At 40.4% G+C, this 19,755-nt stretch overlaps 1 protein-coding gene across 2 annotated transcripts in view; it reads left to right on the top strand.

Moving 5' to 3' along the window:
• LOC142652219 (pituitary adenylate cyclase-activating polypeptide type I receptor-like) overlaps window positions 1-19,755 on the top strand; it is a 224,375-nt gene that overhangs the window by 122,959 nt on the left and 81,661 nt on the right. For both annotated transcript variants that reach the window (XM_075827814.1, XM_075827815.1), the window contains exons 4-7: window positions 1,371-1,478; window positions 12,984-13,016; window positions 13,723-13,755; window positions 16,926-17,029. In XM_075827814.1, the coding sequence (XP_075683929.1) occupies window positions 1,371-1,478; window positions 12,984-13,016; window positions 13,723-13,755; window positions 16,926-17,029 (278 nt within the window). The remainder of the gene's footprint in view (window positions 1-1,370; window positions 1,479-12,983; window positions 13,017-13,722; window positions 13,756-16,925; window positions 17,030-19,755) is intronic.

The raw sequence follows: 19,755 nt of genomic DNA, 5'->3' as shown, positions 1-19,755 counted from the left end.
AGCGAAAATGATTTACACTCTGTACCCAAGTGTGAACTTTCCGCTGGCTGCAGAAGATTCTACAATTCACAGAAGTGCGATGTAAATAAGTAAACACGGTGTCCAGTTCTATTCGCCACCAGCGCCACTTTCCTGGGAAAAAAGGAGTTCATTAGCAGCGCTCCTGTATTGGCATCTCGCAGGATTTCAGCGCCGGATGCTCCGGAAGAAAATTATATTTAAAGGGGTTTCCTGCCACTAAAAATTGATGGAGGATAAGCTATCACTAGGTTTAGGGTCGGGGTCTGACTTTCAGGACCCCCGACGATCGTACGAGCGCTGCTTCTCCTTCATTTCTTCTAACTCACTATGGGCTGTCGACACGCATTTAGTGGAGATTCACAGGTATTGCAGCCTTTTTCCCATTGTTCCCATTCTCCGATTGAGCACTGCAGCCCCTTCAAAACAGCTGATCGACAGGGGTCCCGAAAGTCGCACCCCGACCCATCAGCTATTGATGGCCTATCCTGAGGATAAACCATCAGTTTTTAGTGGCTGGAAACCCCCTTTAACAAGGGGAAAATTAGCGTCAAAATTTGCGTAAATTTCTAGTAGAGATGTTGGTTATGGTTTATAATTTTTTTCTTCATTTATTATTATTATTATTAACTCTTTAGTGGGGATCGAATTTTGTCACCACATTACGTAAAAGGATTGGTAAAATTAATATTGCACCCCAAGTTCTTCCAGTGCTGGCTGCCAGAAGGAGGAAGGTGGAGATTTCTAGGGGGCAGTAGAGGACGATCAGTCTCCCCCTGAACTTTAAAAAATAAATTGAATATCCACCTTTTATCATTGTATCATTTTTAGATTCATATCATGCGCTGATTCATTTCATAATATATTTTTACAGGGGTCAGACCTCCATTTTTCTGATACAGAGCTCCAATTCACCTGCATAGAAATAGCGTTACATGATAAAATTCTGACTACCTGCAGCCACCACTAGGGGAGCTTAGAAGCTTATTGCATACTGTTGTAGTATTGAGTTCAATGTATATATCTGTATGTAGTGAGCTCCCTCTAGTGGTGGCTGCAGGTCGACAGAATCCTATCCTTTTAACTCTATGTTTCTGCAGGGAATTTGGAACTCTGTATCAGAAAACCTCTAACCCTTAAAGCTATATTAAGAATTTTCTTAACACAGGATTTTGGACCTATTTAAATTTGAAAAAATTGACATTGAGGTTATGTTCACATGCTGCATTTATGGAGAGTTTTGATCATTGCTTTATTTTACCGCACCGAACAGATATTTTATTGCAGCACACATATCAAATCCTGTATTATCTGTGTCTTGTTAATAAATATAATATTATCTCTTGTTTCAGGATGCCCTGGAGATTGGGATAACATAACCTGCTGGATGCCTACAGTGGTTGGCAAGGTTGCTTATAATCGATGTCCGGCGTGGTTCAGCATGATCGAGTCTGAGGATGGTAAGAATGAACAAGCGTTACTGATGTCATTTAAATGTAAAATAAAGATGAAATTCGGAATGCCTGGAGCCACCACTAGGGGGAGCTGCTGGATACAGATTTGTACAGTTTCAATTAAATCTCCTCTGCTCCCCTAGTGGTGGCTGCGGGCAGCCAGAATTTTGTCATGTTACTCTATGAGTGTATGAAGGAAAGCAGGCATTTGGAGCCCCAAAACCTATAAAGGTATATTAAGAATATAATCAAATATTTTTTTTTTTAACCTAATTATAAAATTGTAAAAAAAAAAGCTATAATAGAGGGGGTTATTGCTATTACATCCATAAACCTTAACAGGTCATATGGAAAGGTGTTGTCTATCATGGGCAACCCCTTTAAGAGAAAGCCTGGCCCCTTTTGCCTGCATGGTCCCTGTTAGCGTCTGAAAGCAGGTTCAGAGTCCAGTGGCTGAAACAATTCAGAAAGATGGTGTTATTAAGCAAGAATAGACAAGTAGCAGTCCAGGTTCAGTACACATATAAGAGGCAACAGGTTAGAGCATGAGGCAGAGATGTGGTCAGGAAACAATCCAAGTTCGGTACACAGATAAACAGCAACAGTTTGTAGAGTGAGGAAGAGACGTGGTCAAGAAACAATCCAAGTTCAGTACTCAGATAACAGGCAACAGCTTGCAGTGTGAAGCAGAGATGCGGTTGGAAGCAATCCAAGTTTGGTATACAGATAAGCGGCAACAGGTTGTAGAGTGAGGATGAGACGTGGTCAAGAAACAATCCAAGTTCAGTACACAGATAAGCTGCAACAGGTTGTAGAGTAAGGATGAGATGTGGTCAAGAAACAATCCAAGTTCGGTACTCAGATTAAGGCAGCAATGAGCTAGATTAGAGGCAGGAAACTCAATAATCTGACTAGAAGAAGTGCAAGGGCCAGATTATATTGGAAGTCAGAGGCTGCGGCTAAACAGACCTGGAACACTATTGCTAATTAGCAGACCTTGGTATAACTGGACTCTGGGACTGGGAAGGGAGCTGTCCAACATCCCAGATAGCTCAGTGAACAGTGCTGCTACCTGGAACTGGAGAGTATCGGAGATTGAGCCCCTAGACAGCTGCACATATGCTATGCCAGTAATAGATAACAGACAATATGACAGAGCTCGGTGCAGACTGTAGCGGCGTTCATTAGCTCACATCATCTCGCATTCCGCGCTGCCTGCTTTTCAGTTGCTGTGGCTACGGGACGAGTCTTATTTTTGTATCCTATGTTGTTTGTCTAATTAGGACGAGGTAATCAGTAAGCGGCAGGTGCGGCACCGAAACACCTTGACAACATTTTAGAGCATGTAGAATTGATCTAATTTCTCATTATCTGAAGACAAAATATGGATTTTATCTCTGACTATAACATCTCTCATAGGAGACCTCACAAATCACAGCCACAGAGGCAGCATTGAGAGTCACCTCAGTCAGTGAAGTCCCTTTTTTTCTGTGTTCTCCCACATTTCCACTACAGAACGCAACCATGTAGAAGGAACCAATAAAGCTTTGGATCCTAATCTCGCTGGTTGATGAATAGAATGCTAGAACGACAGTAAAGACTGACAATTCTGCATGGGTTTCGAAAAGCTGCAACGCTGGGTTCTTTAAGGTGTATCCTGAAATCCTGAGACATCTCATCCTGAAAAGTAAAACATCCTAGGGTATGACATGGCAAGAAGCGGAGGAGCTTGAATGAGAGCTGTATAAATCTGTCTGCAGTTTGCTCCTCCTAGTGCTGCCTCCAGGCACCCAGAATTTTTTTATGGGTAATTTGCAGATTAGGCTAGAAAATAATATACCTTGGCAAGCAGGTGCGTATACTGTGGAGAGGGCTAAATCAGATTGTGGACCCTTTTCTGTGGCCCCTGACCAGTCAACCAGAGCACTTTACGGCTGTTAGTTTTGCTCCGTCTTTAAACTTCCGTTTACACCTGCACAGTGTATAATATTCAGTACCTTTGCCCGTACTTTGCTTTTCTGATCTTGAGTTACATCATGTATTTTACTCCAGTCCCTTCCAGAGCTGCAATCATAATTCTGTTTGCTTCTTCCTCTCCCCATCCTCCTGCTTGTTCATTGCATCTGCAAAGCCTGCTCTACTGCGATGCATTGTGGAAAATGTAGTGTTTACTCCAGCAGAAGTGTTAATTGAAGCTCCATAGCCCAATACAAAATCTATACTAGGACCCCTCACCTGCCATGTTCCATTTTTGGCGTAGGGGCCTTAGGGCCCCTTCAGGCAGCAGGGTCTGGGTGGGATGACTAGCTCTGCACCCCCTATAGCTACAAGGGGCAAACACAGGATTTTTAAAGGGGGCTTCCAAATGCACACTTTTTAAACCAAGTTATTTTTGCCACGCTCCGGCTGCCCTACGTGTATTGGTCTGCAGGTATCCACCAGCCTAGCCCTTATATTAAAAGCTCTAATATAAAGGGCTAGGCTAGAGAATATTTACTGACCACTACTCAACATAAAAGCCAGCGTAGATAATGCCACAGCGCCCCTGTAGATACTGCCCCCTGTAGATACTGCCACAGTGCCCATGTAAATAATGGCACACACTCCCCTCTCTAGATAGTGCTATAGTGCCCATGTAGATAATGCTGCAGTGCCCATGTAGACAGTGTCACATATTACCTTCTGTAGAGTGTCGCAGTGCCCAAATAGACACTTCCACAGTGCCCCCTGTAGATAATGCTGCAGTGCCCATGTAGATTGTGCCACACATTACCCTCTGTAGATAGTGCCACAGTGCCAAGTAGATAGTGCTATATAGTGCCCCATGTAGATAGTGCCACAGTGCCCAAATAGACACTTCCACAGTGCCCCCTGTAGATAATGCTGCAGTGTCCATGTAGATTGTGCCACACATTACCCTCTGTATATTGTGCCACAGTGCCAAGTAGATAGTGCTATATAGTGCCCCATGTAGATAGTGTTGCAGTGCCCAAATAGACACTTCCACCTTGCCCCCTGTAGATAATGTCGCAGTGTCCATGTAGATAGTACCACACACTACCCCTTTAAGGACGCGGATACAATTGGGTCAGGGGGACCTGGAGCTGGAACTCCAATGATAATCCGGCACTGGTCACATCAGGGTTTTTCCGGGCAACTGGAGAACCGCCCTGCGTGCGCCCCTGAGCTGCGCCCGTGCATTCAAGGTGTTGCTCCATCTGATGTTGGAGAAGAAACCGTAAGACTTCCTGCGGCGTGCTGCGTACATGGTTGAGGGCGACGGACTTCTACTTCCATACTGAAATAAGCCGGAAGAAAGCCCACAAAAAGCGTGCCAATTATTTTAAATATTTGACATTTTCTGCGTGCAGAACTGAAGACATGTCCCTTCTTAACGCGGTTTCCACACTTATTCCGCATAATAGCGGTGTATGCCCCATATTCTGCATGCAAAGCCGGAGCTCACCCTCAGATTTCTGCCGCCAAATCTTTGTCGTATTTTTCCGCCGTGCGATCATAGTCACATAGTAAATCTGCCTCGGTCTCTTTAGAGGAAATAAGAAAATCCTAATCAAACTGGTTTATTTGGAATTATGGTATCTCCCTCTGCTGGTGGGGCAGGTAAATGCACTTTTTCTCCTGTATTAGAACTGACTGATAATCCTTGATCTGTAATTTTTCATATAAAGTTAAAATTTGCAAAGTAAAACTTGCATAAAACTTGTGAAGAGATGTGATTCAGTGTATATTATGTGGGCTGCGTACGACGTACGAGGAGCCGCTTCCCGGGGTGATAGCACATTGATAAATTAGTAGATAAATGACACCCGGCAGTATTACATTGTGACACAAGCTTGAGTCATGTTGACGTCAATTGTTACTGAACCAGAACAGACTATCTCCCAGGCCTACTAGTGCCCCCTAGTGGTTGTATACTGGGAATGGCAGCTTTAAGAGCTGATCTATGTAATCTATGTCTATGTGATCGGGGTGGATATAAGGGAAGAGGTGGCCTTGTAATCAATGATTCTGTGTAATGGAAATCTCCAACCAACCCTGAAGCGTTTTTTTAATTTGGCGCTCATTCGAGCGTGTGGTGCCTTTGTTGTGGGAATTGGAGCTAACGGGCCCCAGTGATGAGATACTCGGACAGGTCTCTATTAGGAAGTAGCTTTTTCCAGAGGTTCAATGTGTTCCTGACTAAAAAAAAAAAAATTACTTTAGTGTCTTTGGGGTGAAAAAATTAAAAATGTAGTCGCCAATTTCAAAAACATTAACAATTAATGTTATAAAAAAAAACTCACCGCATACCTGCAGCAAACACCATGCTCTGAACAGGTGAGGAGGGGAGAGACGAGAGAAGGAGCTCATGAAACACGCCCGCTCACGTGGTCACCCAGCTCATTCATTTTTAATAACAGTTGTGTAATGCTTACGTTTTCCTGTGGAGGCGCTGTAGGGAAATTGAACACTAGCTCCTCAGTTCCTGCACAACTTACAGCTGATCGCTAAGGGTCCCTGCAACAAGACACACTGTAGTCAGGTTTTTGTCGAGAGACCCTTCTAACAAGACACTGTCCAAAGTGGAAAACCCTTTTAATTATATAGGAAAATGTGAAAGCAGTTCCTACACTTCATCCAACTGGATCACGAAAGGGCTTCTTAAAGGGAATGTGTCGCGAATTGAAATTTTTTTTTAAAGTGAGTTCCGTATTTTTATTATATTTTTTATGTTTTTTTGCCGTATTTTTTTTTTTCTTTCTCATGGTGGGAAGTATTAAAAATCAACTAATAATTTTACATGTTTTCCCATGTTGGCCACCAGGGGGAGCACTTCCAAGAATTACAGCAAGGTGAATAAGGGAAAGCATCCTGACTCACAGCTGCTGTAAATGTGGGAGGGAATCTCAAAGGAAAAGGTGTCTTCAAATTGCTGAGCATTGTCCGGCTCCCATTTTGGGAGAGCTTTTACAATGCAGCTGGTAGACGCTGCAGGACACACCAAAAGGCTAAGAATGATGAAAGTTAAGAGGGAAGCCCCTGTGGTGAATGTCTTTTCAGTTGGCGTGTATTTGAGACTTTTTTCGCACATTTTACGTGCCAAAAACCGCATCAAAAAAGGCTTGATTACGCTTTTAATTTACATAATTGGTAAAGCGCGCTGTTAGTACATACAACGCGCTTTTTTACACACGCATTTTTTAAAAACGCGTTGTGTAAATAAAGAGGTGTCGAATCAATTCCTTTGCACGTAAAATGTGCCAAATATTCCCATAGTTAAGGGGAGTCCTAAATATTTGCCAAAAAGCGCACACGAAATGCGTAAAAAAAACGTGAAAAAAGCGTCAAACGCTTGATTAAGTTTCTCATTTACATCAATGGGAAAGCGAGCGCTTTTAAAAAAACGTGTTGCATAAAAAAGAAGCGTTGGATCAATTCTTTGGTGCATAAAATGCTCCAAATGTTCGGAGAATCCGTGGTAGGACTAACCACGTGCCCAAAAACTTGCAAAAAGCACACACAAAATCTGCAAAAAGCACCCCGGAAATAAAAAGGAAGTGTGCATGGCCCCATAAAAATTAATGGGTCAGTTTACCATCCGTTCAAAAAACAGAAAACTGCACACACCCCACACACACCCATGCAAACCGTCACACAACCCCCCAACAGCACCCTGCACACCCCCCCCCCCACACACACACACCCATACAAACCACCACACAACCCTGCCATGAGCACCCTGCACACAATCACCCCCAGTGGTGGCGGTTGTATGTGGCGCTGTTGCATGTTTGGTGTGTGTGTGTGTGTGTGTGTGTGTGTGTGTGTGTGTGTGTGCACACACTACACACAGCTCTACTACAAACACAGCTCTGCTACACACACAGCTCTGCTACACACACACAGCTCAGGGTATCCTTCTGCTGGAACCTCCAGCGATCAGCTTCAATCTGTTGGGAACTTGGCAGCAAGTGTTCAATTTCCCTGCAGCACCACCACAGGTAAAATGAAGTATTACACAGTTCTCATTGAAATCAATGGGCTGTCTGAGTAAAGAAGGGATGTGGAGGGTCCTCCAGAGTGAGCCACTGGCTACTAGAGGAGGGTCCGGAACAGGGGACCTGACCCCCTCTATTAACTGAGATTTCACTTCTATACCAGATAACCCGTCTACTGATCACCGTCCTGTCTATGGCTGGTTTTCGTTGCAGTGTTTTTTGACGTCCATTTGCCTTTGCCTGAGATACAGAGACGCGATTCGCACTGAGTGAGAAGCAGATTTTCTCGTCCTCGCTCCCCAGATGCACATTTTTTATCAAATTAACTATTCATTAGTTTACCTACAGATACCAGCTGGACGGCAGCGTCGCCTGCTCTCTTGTAGCTGCCATGTTTAGACAAATAAATAATATATAGAACACGTCTGAGCTCTGCGCACATTTATTATTGAGGAGTAGAAAGTGGAAAAACGCTCATTATACTACAGTCATATAAATCCCCTCCCCCACGCTAGCCGGAGGGGCCAGGCACCATAATAAGTGGTTATACCGCGCATGCTATACAAAATGGCGGCGCGGGGACTCACGATTATGATGTACGCGGCCGGCGGGTTTATGTAAAATTCATGTGATTGCAATAAAGTCTCAGTAAATACAAGATCCTTGGTTGTCGTCCTGCAGGAAATCTTTCGATATTGCATCCAGATGTTGCAGAGTTGTATTTGTTGTCTGGTAAAGATGGGTGACAACTCTACATGACCCACCGGGGATGTCACTCAGCTTTCCAAGACACCTGAATGTCACAACTGCCTTGTTATGCATCCCTTGTTGCAGTACTACACACGTTTATAACTAGCGCATTGGACTATTACTGTGTAGCAGAGCAGAGTTTGTCATGATGTTACACCTTATAGGGATATCACAATGTAGAATTTGTGGATTTATATGAGAATGAAGATAAATCTCCACATACATTATAAACAATCAAGAAACATGAACTCTAATAGAGCTCCAAAAGGTTAAATGACAAGCTCAGCTCTGCTAGATCAGTGTATTTAAAGGGGAATTTACTAGATTATTTCCTGTAATATTATTCTTACTGATTGTTACGGTGTAGTTTATAATTATTCTGTCTTTGCTGTAATGGATTTCCTACAGAGCTTGTGCTTACACACTTCAGCCAATCTGAACAAGCAAAGCTGCAGTGTAAAGCATCATAGAGGAGCAGAGTAATCTCCTGGGCTTCTGGTGGATTTCAGACGTCCTTAGACTTCAATAGACAATGCAGCTGATCTGGAGTCATCAATCAAAGCTATTAGAGCAAAGATTCCATGTAAATCATGGGGGAGGGACAGCCACAGCCTGTGGATTTCAGACTACCACAGACTCCAATAGACAATGTAGCTGAGACAAATGTGCATTCTAATGGAGGGTTCACTGGAATTATCATCTGAAGGTCAGATGTGACAATCAATGTATGTATTTGGCCGGCTCTATATATTATTTATATACTATTTAAAGGGGAATTTGGGTAATAATACATTTCTACATTGTAGCTAATTATTATTGGATAAATATCAACTTTACTATTAGCTAAGCAGCCACCCAAATATACCAGGGACTAGGCCAGTGGGTGACTGGTGGTGTATATCCCCTCCAGTAGGACAGGTGGGCACTATATATATATATATATGCCACCAGCACTCAGGGTCCCAGCAGATGGCAAGATGAAAATGTCATCAATAACTTATTGCTGGTTTATAGATTCCTGGCGCGCAGCTATAAGGAGTACAGAGGTAAGAGTGGAACCCGAGCCCTGGTGTCTCAGGGGTCCCAAGGACCCCTCTATCACATAAAACACCAGTATTATAAATGACACATGGTAGATGGGGGCCCTGTTAAAGTTTTTGCATTGGGGCCCAAGAGCTTCAAGAAATTCCTTGGCCTAGGTAAGTAGTTCCAGAAACAGCACCACTCTGGCTGGGTCTGGTATTGCAGCTCAGCCGCATTCAAGTCAATACACCTTATGCACAAGACTGGCGCTGTTTCTAGAAGGGAGGTCAATAAATAGTTCAGTATGAAGAGGAGTCAGGATTGGTTAACTAAGTCGACTGGTCTGAGAACAGAGGGAGCAAAATAAATATATATATATATATATATATATATATATATCTGAGAAGCAGGAATAGAGTTTATAATCTTATTACGTGTCTAGGGAATGTACAACAATAAATCATCTATCACTCCGGGTTCTGGCACTTTATACATCAATAAGAAAATGTTTCACATTGAATGATCAATTTTACTTGCAATACCATGTATGACCACATGTTGTGCTGTTAAACCATATCTGTTGTAATCCAGCAGCACCTAGTGGTAGAAATATGCACTGCAGTAATTAGCATTTTTCATCCACAGAGTACATAGATACAATGTTTCTGTAATAAGCTTTTATGTACGCTGTGGATTACGAGGGTGGAGAGTTGGGACTTTGCTTCTACCCCCTAATAATTCTTAACCTTATTCCAGAATTGGTTGATCGATGACTGAAGTCACCACCAGGAGGCGATGTCTCCATGGCCTACACTGCAGTATCTTTTTTTTTTTTCACAGTTTATAAAACCAAAATGAATACATTTAATTATGTTATTCGAGCAGGTATCATTCTATTATAATGGGAAATTTAGGAGGACATTGGTTCAGTTGTATTGCTTTTTTATTTAGATGCAAAAATGTTCTAAGATGGACATAGAGCCAGGGGCGTACATAACATAGAGACAGACCATGCGACTGTTATGGGGCCCTTGGAGAGAGGGGCCCAGAATTGGTTGGCCTTATACCATTTGTTACTGGGCGGAAAGAACCTGTGCAGGAGTCCTCTCTCTTCAGAGGGGGTAGGAAATTTACCCAAGGGTCATGAAAATAGCTTAGAGGCCCTTCTGTCCTAGATGGGAGCAATTGGCACCAAAATGGCGGGATCATTTTAACCTTTGCTATAGAGCCCCCTCTTTTCTATGTATGTCACTGCATAGAACAAATCCATATTGGTCCCCTTTGCTGGGGCTGGTGCATGCTACAACACCCTAATATCCCAGGACATGACCACCCAGCACTTGTTGCCAATAAACAAACTAAAGGGTTGATAAGACCAGTGTGGGTGGGGCCCCATTTTTCTCATGGGCCCTATAGCAACTGCCTGGTCTGCCTCTATCATACGCATGTCATTGAAAAAATGTTTGATGTGTTAAACTGAATATAAAGGGATAAATGTCACACCAATACCATTGCCTGAGAGACATCTGCCCATCCTCATTGGTCCGGAGGCGCTCACAATGCAGGCGGGGGGCTGTTCATAGCGACTGACCATTCCCTCATCTATGAATATACGGAATATCACTCCCATCAATACTCCCTCCTAATATCTTTCTAAAAGTTTCATAGGAAGTGATATCTTGTGCAACAGTCAAATGAAAGTTTAATGTACTGGGAGACTTCCAGGAAAAACACATCGCAGCTGCAGCCGTGTTACACTGTATTTGTACGGTTGTTGCATGTTAAAAGTCTTTGTGCTTGGTCGCAGTTTATGTGATGTTTTCCTAGTGATGCCTTATTATCTCCCGCATTCCACCTATAGAAAAAGTGCGCTTCACTACGTCGCCATCTAGTGGTCAAGATTCTTATGACATTCTTGTTGCAATGCCTATAAACGCATCTGCCATTAAAAAGGGATCATTTTTAGAATCCTTTTCTAATTTTCAAAGACCTCAAATATCCAACGGTGTAACACACAGTTTAATAGCACGCTGCACTGTTGGATTTTCGTGAAATTTTATGTTTTTGAAAATTAATAAAAGGATCCAAAAATTGTGCAAAATTGTATGTTTTTGAAAATTCATAAAAGGATCCAAAAATGATCCCGATGCCTGCTGCTGTTTATTCACCAGCTGCCATCCGTTTACCCATTGCCATATATGTTGCTGTCACTTTGACATCACTAATACTGTCCTGGCGTTAAAGAGCTTGAAAGGGGTTGGATGCAGTCCTAGAAGACCTCAGAGTGTCAGACACGACATTTAAGGGCAATCGTGGCTTCTTAGATTGGCATCAAATTTATTAGGACCGAATCGAATCTGACGGCCAGTTCGACCGAATCGGACCAAAAACGAATTTTGAGAAATGGACTCATCTTTACGAGGGATTGCCTAGACTAGATATAATTGTAACAAATTCTCAGTTGTGAGAAGTATTAGGTCTGTAGAGCAGAGTTCTTGAAAACGGTGAGAAATTGAAATACAAAGTTACAACTCCCCTTTTTAGTGTTTCCATTCATTTCAGTGGAGGGCACGTCTCTGTAAGAAATCCAATATCCTGGAGGATTATATATGATGTATTCCTTTCAGAGATAAAACGCTGTGATACAGATCCCCTCTTCATCCACCGCCTCTTATATGGGGGGTAATAAGGCCCTGTAATACAAAAATCGTCCAATGTTGAGACTCAGGCGGAGCCAAGCATACCTGCCAACTATCACAAAGATGGATAACCAATGCGGAGCACGCAGAGCGTCGCGGCAATTATTTTTCTTTCAAGCCACGCCTCTAATCCCACCCAATCCCCGCCCATACACACCCGATTCAGCCGACACAGTATCAGGCTCCCATAGTGCCTCCCACACAGTATAATACCAAATAGCTGCCCCCACACAGAATAATGCCCCCATAGCTGCCACCATACAGTATAATGCCTACACAGATGCACCCATACAGTATAATGCCCACACAGATGCCCCCATACAGTATAATGCCCACACAGGTGCCCCCATACAGTATAATGCCCAAACAAATTCCCCCATGCAGCATATTGCCCCCATAGCTGCCCCATACAGTATAATGCCCACACAGATGCCCCCATACAGTATAATGCCCCCATAGCTGCCCCATAAGGTATAATGCCCCATAGCTGCCCCATACAGTATAATGACCCCTTGTTGACCTTATACAGTATAATGCCCTCTTAGCTGCCCCTAGTGCCAGTGCCTCTGTAGATAGTGATACAGCACCCATGTAGATAGCACCACAGTGTCCCCTGTAGATAGTGCCTCTATGTAAGGCCACAGTGTCCATGTAGATAGTGCCACCCCCCCCCCCCCCCAATAGAGAGCGCCATTGGGACTCCCTCTAGGAGTGGAATCCCCAGCCAGAGCATAGGCCGGGGATTATGCTCCTAGAGGGAAGCCCTGATATCACTGTCCGTACATGGACAGTGATGTCAGTGGCTACTCCTTGAGTGGAGTCCCCGTTGCCGACTCTGGCCGGGGATTCCGCTCCAGGAGGAGCCCCTGACGTCAATGTCCATATATGGACAGTGACATCAAGGGCTTCCCCCGAGCACAGCGCTTAAAGGAATTCGGGACTGTCCCACTGAATCTGGAACAGTTGGGGGGTGATGAGCAAAGTTTTACAGATTTTGTGCCGTGATAACAAAATGTTAAATTTCTGTTTTTTTTTTCCAGATATGGACCTGTCAGATAGTCAGTCTAACCTGGGTAAGTAAGAGCTTGACAAATATTCTATTCACTCTTCAATAAACATGTATATATAATGCACACTGGGCTATTGGTACTTTAGAGGCAACTTATAGGGCTATGGTTCAAAACCAGGCTGCTGGGAGTTGTAGTTTTTCAAAAGCTGGAGAGCCACAGGTTGGGGACCGTTGATATAGTGTATGACGGCATATAGGATTTTATCCACATTGTAGCTGCTGGTTTTTATCAAAATGGAATAATCACATTGCACAATACCTAAATCCTGGGCTTTGCTTCCCCCTATTGACATGAATGAGATTCTCTGCAGTCAAGTAGTAGGGAGCAGAGGGATTATCTAAAACTCCTGAGCCCCATAGCCAAATCTATAACAGGGGCCCCCAACTGTGAATCCTCTTTTATAGTATTGGTTTACTTATATGGGGCAGAGGGACCTTTGGGGCCCCCTCAAGCTTTAGTTCCCGTGTGCGATTGGGACCTCTACAATTATGCTCCTAGTAGTGCGGTTCTCTAAAGCACCAATGTAAATCGGAAGGCACCTCAAATTGGGTTTATAAAGGATAATTCCATCGTCGGTTTTACATTCAGTTTTGGTAAATATTTGTCCATTTTGTTACATTTTTAGATACATTGTTTATTATCACCTCTCATTTATGACTGAACCAGTGATTAGGTCTCGTTCTTTATGTTTCAAAACCACATTGTGCAGAATCTCTGGAAAGCCTGGAAGAACTAGAGTCAGGTAAGAGGATGATGGGAATAATAGTAGTGGCTACATATAGGATATTCAGTCATTGTTTCATGTAATTTACTGCATAGAAAGTACAAAACAAGTAACTAATGATACATTATGAGAAAAATAGAATAAACATAATTATAATAATAATAATAATATAATAATAATAATAATATAATAATAATAATAAAATAATAATAATAATAAAAATATAATAATAATAATAGTAATAATAAAAATAATAATAGTAATAATACAAATATAATAATAAAATAATAATAATAATAATAAAAATATAATAATAATAGTAATAATACAAATATAATAATAATAATAGTAATAATAATAATACAAATATAATAATAATAATAATAGTAATAATAATAATAATACAAATATAATAATAATAATAAAAAACATATTCATAATATTGATGACAATAATAAGAAATATATTTTTAAAAAATCAATAATATTGACAATAACAATAATCTATATAATAATTATTCTTATTATGCTGTAATGTATGTTAAATATATATATTTACTTTCAGTTCAGTTCAGTGCGTTCTCGATACAAGTACCAATTAATCCTCTTATTGCTTACGTCATATTTGTTGCTTCTACAAATTTGGTGGAGTTAAAAAGTTTGTGTGGCTTAGAAAAAATATTTTTTATACTCCATTTGGGAATTCTGACTTAATAAAGCGTCATCCCAAGTTCAGCGTATCATTGTAAGAGCCTTATATCAAAAAGGGATTGCACAAAGCAGAGAACCCCCTTTAATTTACAGGTCACGGAACTCTCCATTTATAAAAGGACCAGATCAGTTCTAGCGTATATTGGGTGCGCAGCAGCCGTCATTACAACCATATGATGAAAATGAGGATTTTGATGGTGGCAATATTAATAAAGATGATGATGATGATATTGATGGTGATGATGATTATGATGGTGATGATGATTATGATGGTGATGATGTTTATGATGATCATGATGATTATGATGGTGATGATGTTTATGATGGTGATGATGATTATGATGGTGATGATGATTATGATGGTGATGATGATTATGATGGTGATGATGTTTATGATGGTGATGATGATTATGATGGTGATGATGTTTATGATGGTGATGATGATTATGATGGTGATGATGATTATGATGGTGATGATGTTTATGATGGTGATGATGATTATGATGGTGATGATGATTATGATGGTGATGATGTTTATGATGGTGATGATGATTATGATGGTGATGATGTTTATGATGGTGATGATGATTATGATGGTGATGATGTTTATGATGGTGATGATGTTTATGATGGTGATGATGTTTATGATGGTGATGATGTTTATGATGGTGATGATGTTTATGATGGTGATGATGTTTATGATGGTGATGATGATTATGATGACGATGATGATATTGATGGTGATGATGATTATGATGGTGATCATGATTATGATGGTGATGATGATTATGATGGTGATGATGTTTATGATGGTGATGATGTTTATGATGGTGATGATGTTTATGATGATGATGATGATATTGATGGTGATGATGATTATGATGGTGATGATGATTATGATGGTGATGATGTTTATGATGATCATGATGATTATGATGGTGATGATGTTTATGATGGTGATGATGATTATGATGATCATGATGATTATGATGGTGATGATGATTATGATGGTGATGATGTTTATGATGGTGATGATGTTTATGATGGTGGTGGTGGTGATGTTTGTGACGACGACGATGATGATGATGATATTAATCATATTAATAATAATAATGATAATGACTATGATGGTGGCAATGATGATGATAATGATAGTGGGGATATTGATGATGACTATGATGGTGGTGATGTTTATGATGGTGGTGGTGGTGATGTTTGTGACGACGACGATGATGATGATGATATTAATCATATTAATAATAATAATGATAATGACTATGATGGTGGCAATGATGATGATAATGATAGTGGAGATATTGATGATGACTATGATGGTGGTGATGATGATGATACAATTGATGATGATATTGATAATGATGATGATGATATTGATGATTATGATGGTGGTAATGATGGTGGTAATGATGGTAATGATGATGATAGTGGGGATATTGATAATTATGATGGTGGAGGTGATGATGATGATGATGGTGGTGGAGATGATGGTGGTAATGATGATGATGATGATGATAAAATTGATGATGATAATGATGATGATAGTGGGGATATTGATAATTATGATGGTGGAGATGATGATGATGATGATGATGATGATGATGATGATGGTGGTGGTGGAGATGATGATGATGATAAAATTGATGATGATATTGATAATTATTATGATGATATTGATGATGATTGTGGGGATATTGATGCTGACTATGATGGTGGCGGTGATGATGATGATTATGATGTTGGTGGTGATGTTTATGAGAATGATGATGATATTAATCAAATTAATAATAATATTGATGATAATGACTGTGATGGTGGCAATGATGATAATGATAGTGGGGATATTAATGATGATTATGATGGTGGTGATGATGATGATAAAATTGATGATGATATTGATAATGATGATGATGATAGTGGGGATATTGATGATTATGATGGAGATGATGATGATATTGATAATGATAATGATGATGATGATAGTGGGGATATTGATGATGATGGTGGAGATGATGATGGTAATGATGATGATGAAATTGATGATATTGATTATTATGATGATGATGGTGGAGATGTTGATGGTAATGATGATGATGATGATAAAATTGATGATATTGATTATTATGATGATGATTGTGGGGATATTGATGATGACTATGATGGTGGCGGTGATAGTAATAATGATAATGATGATGATGATTATGATGGTGGAGATGTTGATGGTAATGATGATGATATTGATTATTATGATGATATTGATGATGATTGTGGGGATATTGATGATGACTATGATGGTGGCGGTGATAATGATGATGATTATGATATTCATAATTGTTTGACATTCCTCACCCTGAGCGGCCGATATGTATGACACCTGATGGTTCATCTCTGAGCCGCTCATCACTTCTTAACATCGTTTTCTTTGAGAATAACGTGAAATCCTTTTTGTTTTCCTGTTCACAGAAGGAATTATCAGCAGGAACTGTACTGAGAACGGCTGGGCGGACCCCTACCCTCATTACTCAGATGCTTGTGGATTTGACCTTAATCAAACAGGTCCTGACCAGGTAAAAATCACCGAGACGGGAGCCCCTCTCCTTGTACAATGTAATCTGTGCATTTATTTACCCTGTTATCTATCAACATTCACTCATCACTATTAACCATGTTGCAGTAACACATCAAGAGGACCTATAACATTCTACACTTGTTGCATTGCATTGTGGGAGATGTGTTTTGTTTCATACATCAGACTACTGCAAAATGCCAAGGGTAACACTACATCTCCCACACTGCATCAGAGCATTCTTTGGATAAACATTAGGTAATAGTAGACGATCCTTTAAGCTAACGGAGGAAAAATATTTTAAATGCAGCTCTAGATGTGACTAGTGTATAAGACGTGAATTTTTTATATATATACATACCTAATAATTACCAACAAACAATTTCATAATAATAAACAAACGTTCCATGGGCGGTACATGGTACCTCTTGGACAATTACTATAAGTTGCAAATAGCACCCGATGAAATGTTTAAAAAAAAATTGCATCTAACAGGCATTTAAAGGACTCGATCCTGGTGACAACTTACCTTTAAAAGACAAAATATTATCCAATCCAGGCTCGTCCAGTGCAATTACATCTCGAGTAGGATTTGTCAATGTAGGTCAGGTTTACAAAACAAGAATAGATTTTCTGAGATGTAGAAAACGCTGCACGCTGTAAATGAATGTGTCACCAATGTGAGAAATAAAGAGCAAACAGAAGAATCAATATTTAGAAAAAACAAACCATGACGAAAAAATAATAATTGTGTGTTGTATAATGTATAATACTGCACCTATGTACAAGAATATAACTACTATAATACTGCACCTATGTACAAGAATATAACTACTATAATACTGCACCTATGTACAAGAATATAACCACTATAATACTGACCCCTATATACAAGAATATAACTACTATAATACTGCCCCTATATACAAGAATATAACTACTATAATACTGCTCCATATATACAAGAATATAACTGCTATAATACTGCCCCTATATACAAGAATATAACTACTATAATACTGCTCCCTATATACAAGATTATAACTACTATAATACTGCCCCTATATACAAGAATATAACTACTATAATACTGCCCCTATATGCAAGAATATAACTACTATAATACTGCCCTCTATATACAAGAATATAACTACTATAATACTGCTCCTATATACAAGAATATAACTACTATAATACTGCCTCCTATACACAAGAATATAACTACTATAATACTGCCTCCTATATACAAGAATATAACTACTATAATACTGCTCCTATATACAAGAATATAACTACTATAATACTGTCCCCTATATACAAGAATATAACTACTATAATACTGCCCCCTATATAGAAGAATATAACTACTATAATACTGCTCCTATATACAAGAATATAACTACTATAATACTGCCCCCTATATACAAGAATATAACTACTATAATACTGCCCCCTATATACAAGAATATAACTACTATAATACTGCTCCTATATACAAGAATATACCTACTATAATACTGCCCCTATATACAAGAATATAACTACTATAATACTGCACCCTATATACAAGAATATACCTACTATAATACTGCACCCTATATACAAGAATATACCTACTATAATACTGCCCCTATATACAAGAATATAACTACTATAATACTGCCCCTATGTACAAGAATATACCTACTATAATACTGCCCCTATATACAAGAATATAACTACTATAATACTGTTCCTATATACAAGAATATAACTACTATAATACTGCCCCTATATACAAGAATATAACTACTATAATACTGCCCCTATATACAAGAATATAACTACTATAATACTGCCTCTATATACAAGAATATAACTACTATAATACTGCACCTATGTACAAGAATATAACCACTATAAGGGCGGGTTCACACATAGCGGAATTTCACTTAAATTCCGCTGCGGACACTCCGCAGCGTTAATCCGCAGCGGAGCCGTTTCTCCATTGACTTTCACTTTAATTTAGCAGTGTTCGTTTACACGATGCGTACAATTCCGCTGCGGAGCATAGGCTGCGGAGCGGAATTTGGTGTCCGCAGCATGCAAGGGATGTTGCGGAGCAGTGGCGGACTCATGGCGGAATTTCTCCATTGACTTCAATGGAGATTCTAAGTTCCGCAATGAAGTCCGCAGCTGTCATGCACATGTCATGTGTGCTGCGGATGCGTCTTGCTTTTTTAACTTGACATTTCTTCATTCTGGCTGGACCTATGTATTTCTAGGTCTACAGCCAGACTGAGGAAGTCAATGGGGCTCCCGTAATGACGGGAGCGTTGCTAGGAGACGTCAGTAAATAGTCACTGTCCAGGGTGCTGAAAGAGTTAAGCGATCGGCAGTAACTGTTTCTGCACCCGGGACAGTGACTACCGATCTCAATATACATGTATCTGTTAAAAAATATATAAGTTCATACTTACCGAGAACTCCCTGGGTCTGTCTCCAGTCCGGCCTCCCAGGATGACGATTCAGTGTAAGTGACGGCTGCAGCCAATCACAGGCCAAGCACAGGCTGCAGCGGTCACATGGACTGGCGCGTCATCCAGGGAGGTCGGGCTGGATGCCGAAAGAGGGACGCGTCACCAAGACAACGGCCGGTAAGTATGAAAATCGTTTACTTTCACTAGGGAAAGTGCTGTCCCTTCTCTCTATCCTGCACTGATAGGGAGAAGGGAAGCACTTTTCCCG

Source organism: Rhinoderma darwinii, chromosome 5, assembly GCF_050947455.1.
Source record: "Rhinoderma darwinii isolate aRhiDar2 chromosome 5, aRhiDar2.hap1, whole genome shotgun sequence".
NCBI classification, from domain to species: Eukaryota; Metazoa; Chordata; class Amphibia; order Anura; family Rhinodermatidae; genus Rhinoderma; species Rhinoderma darwinii.
This window is presented reverse-complemented; position numbering and strand designations above follow the sequence as displayed.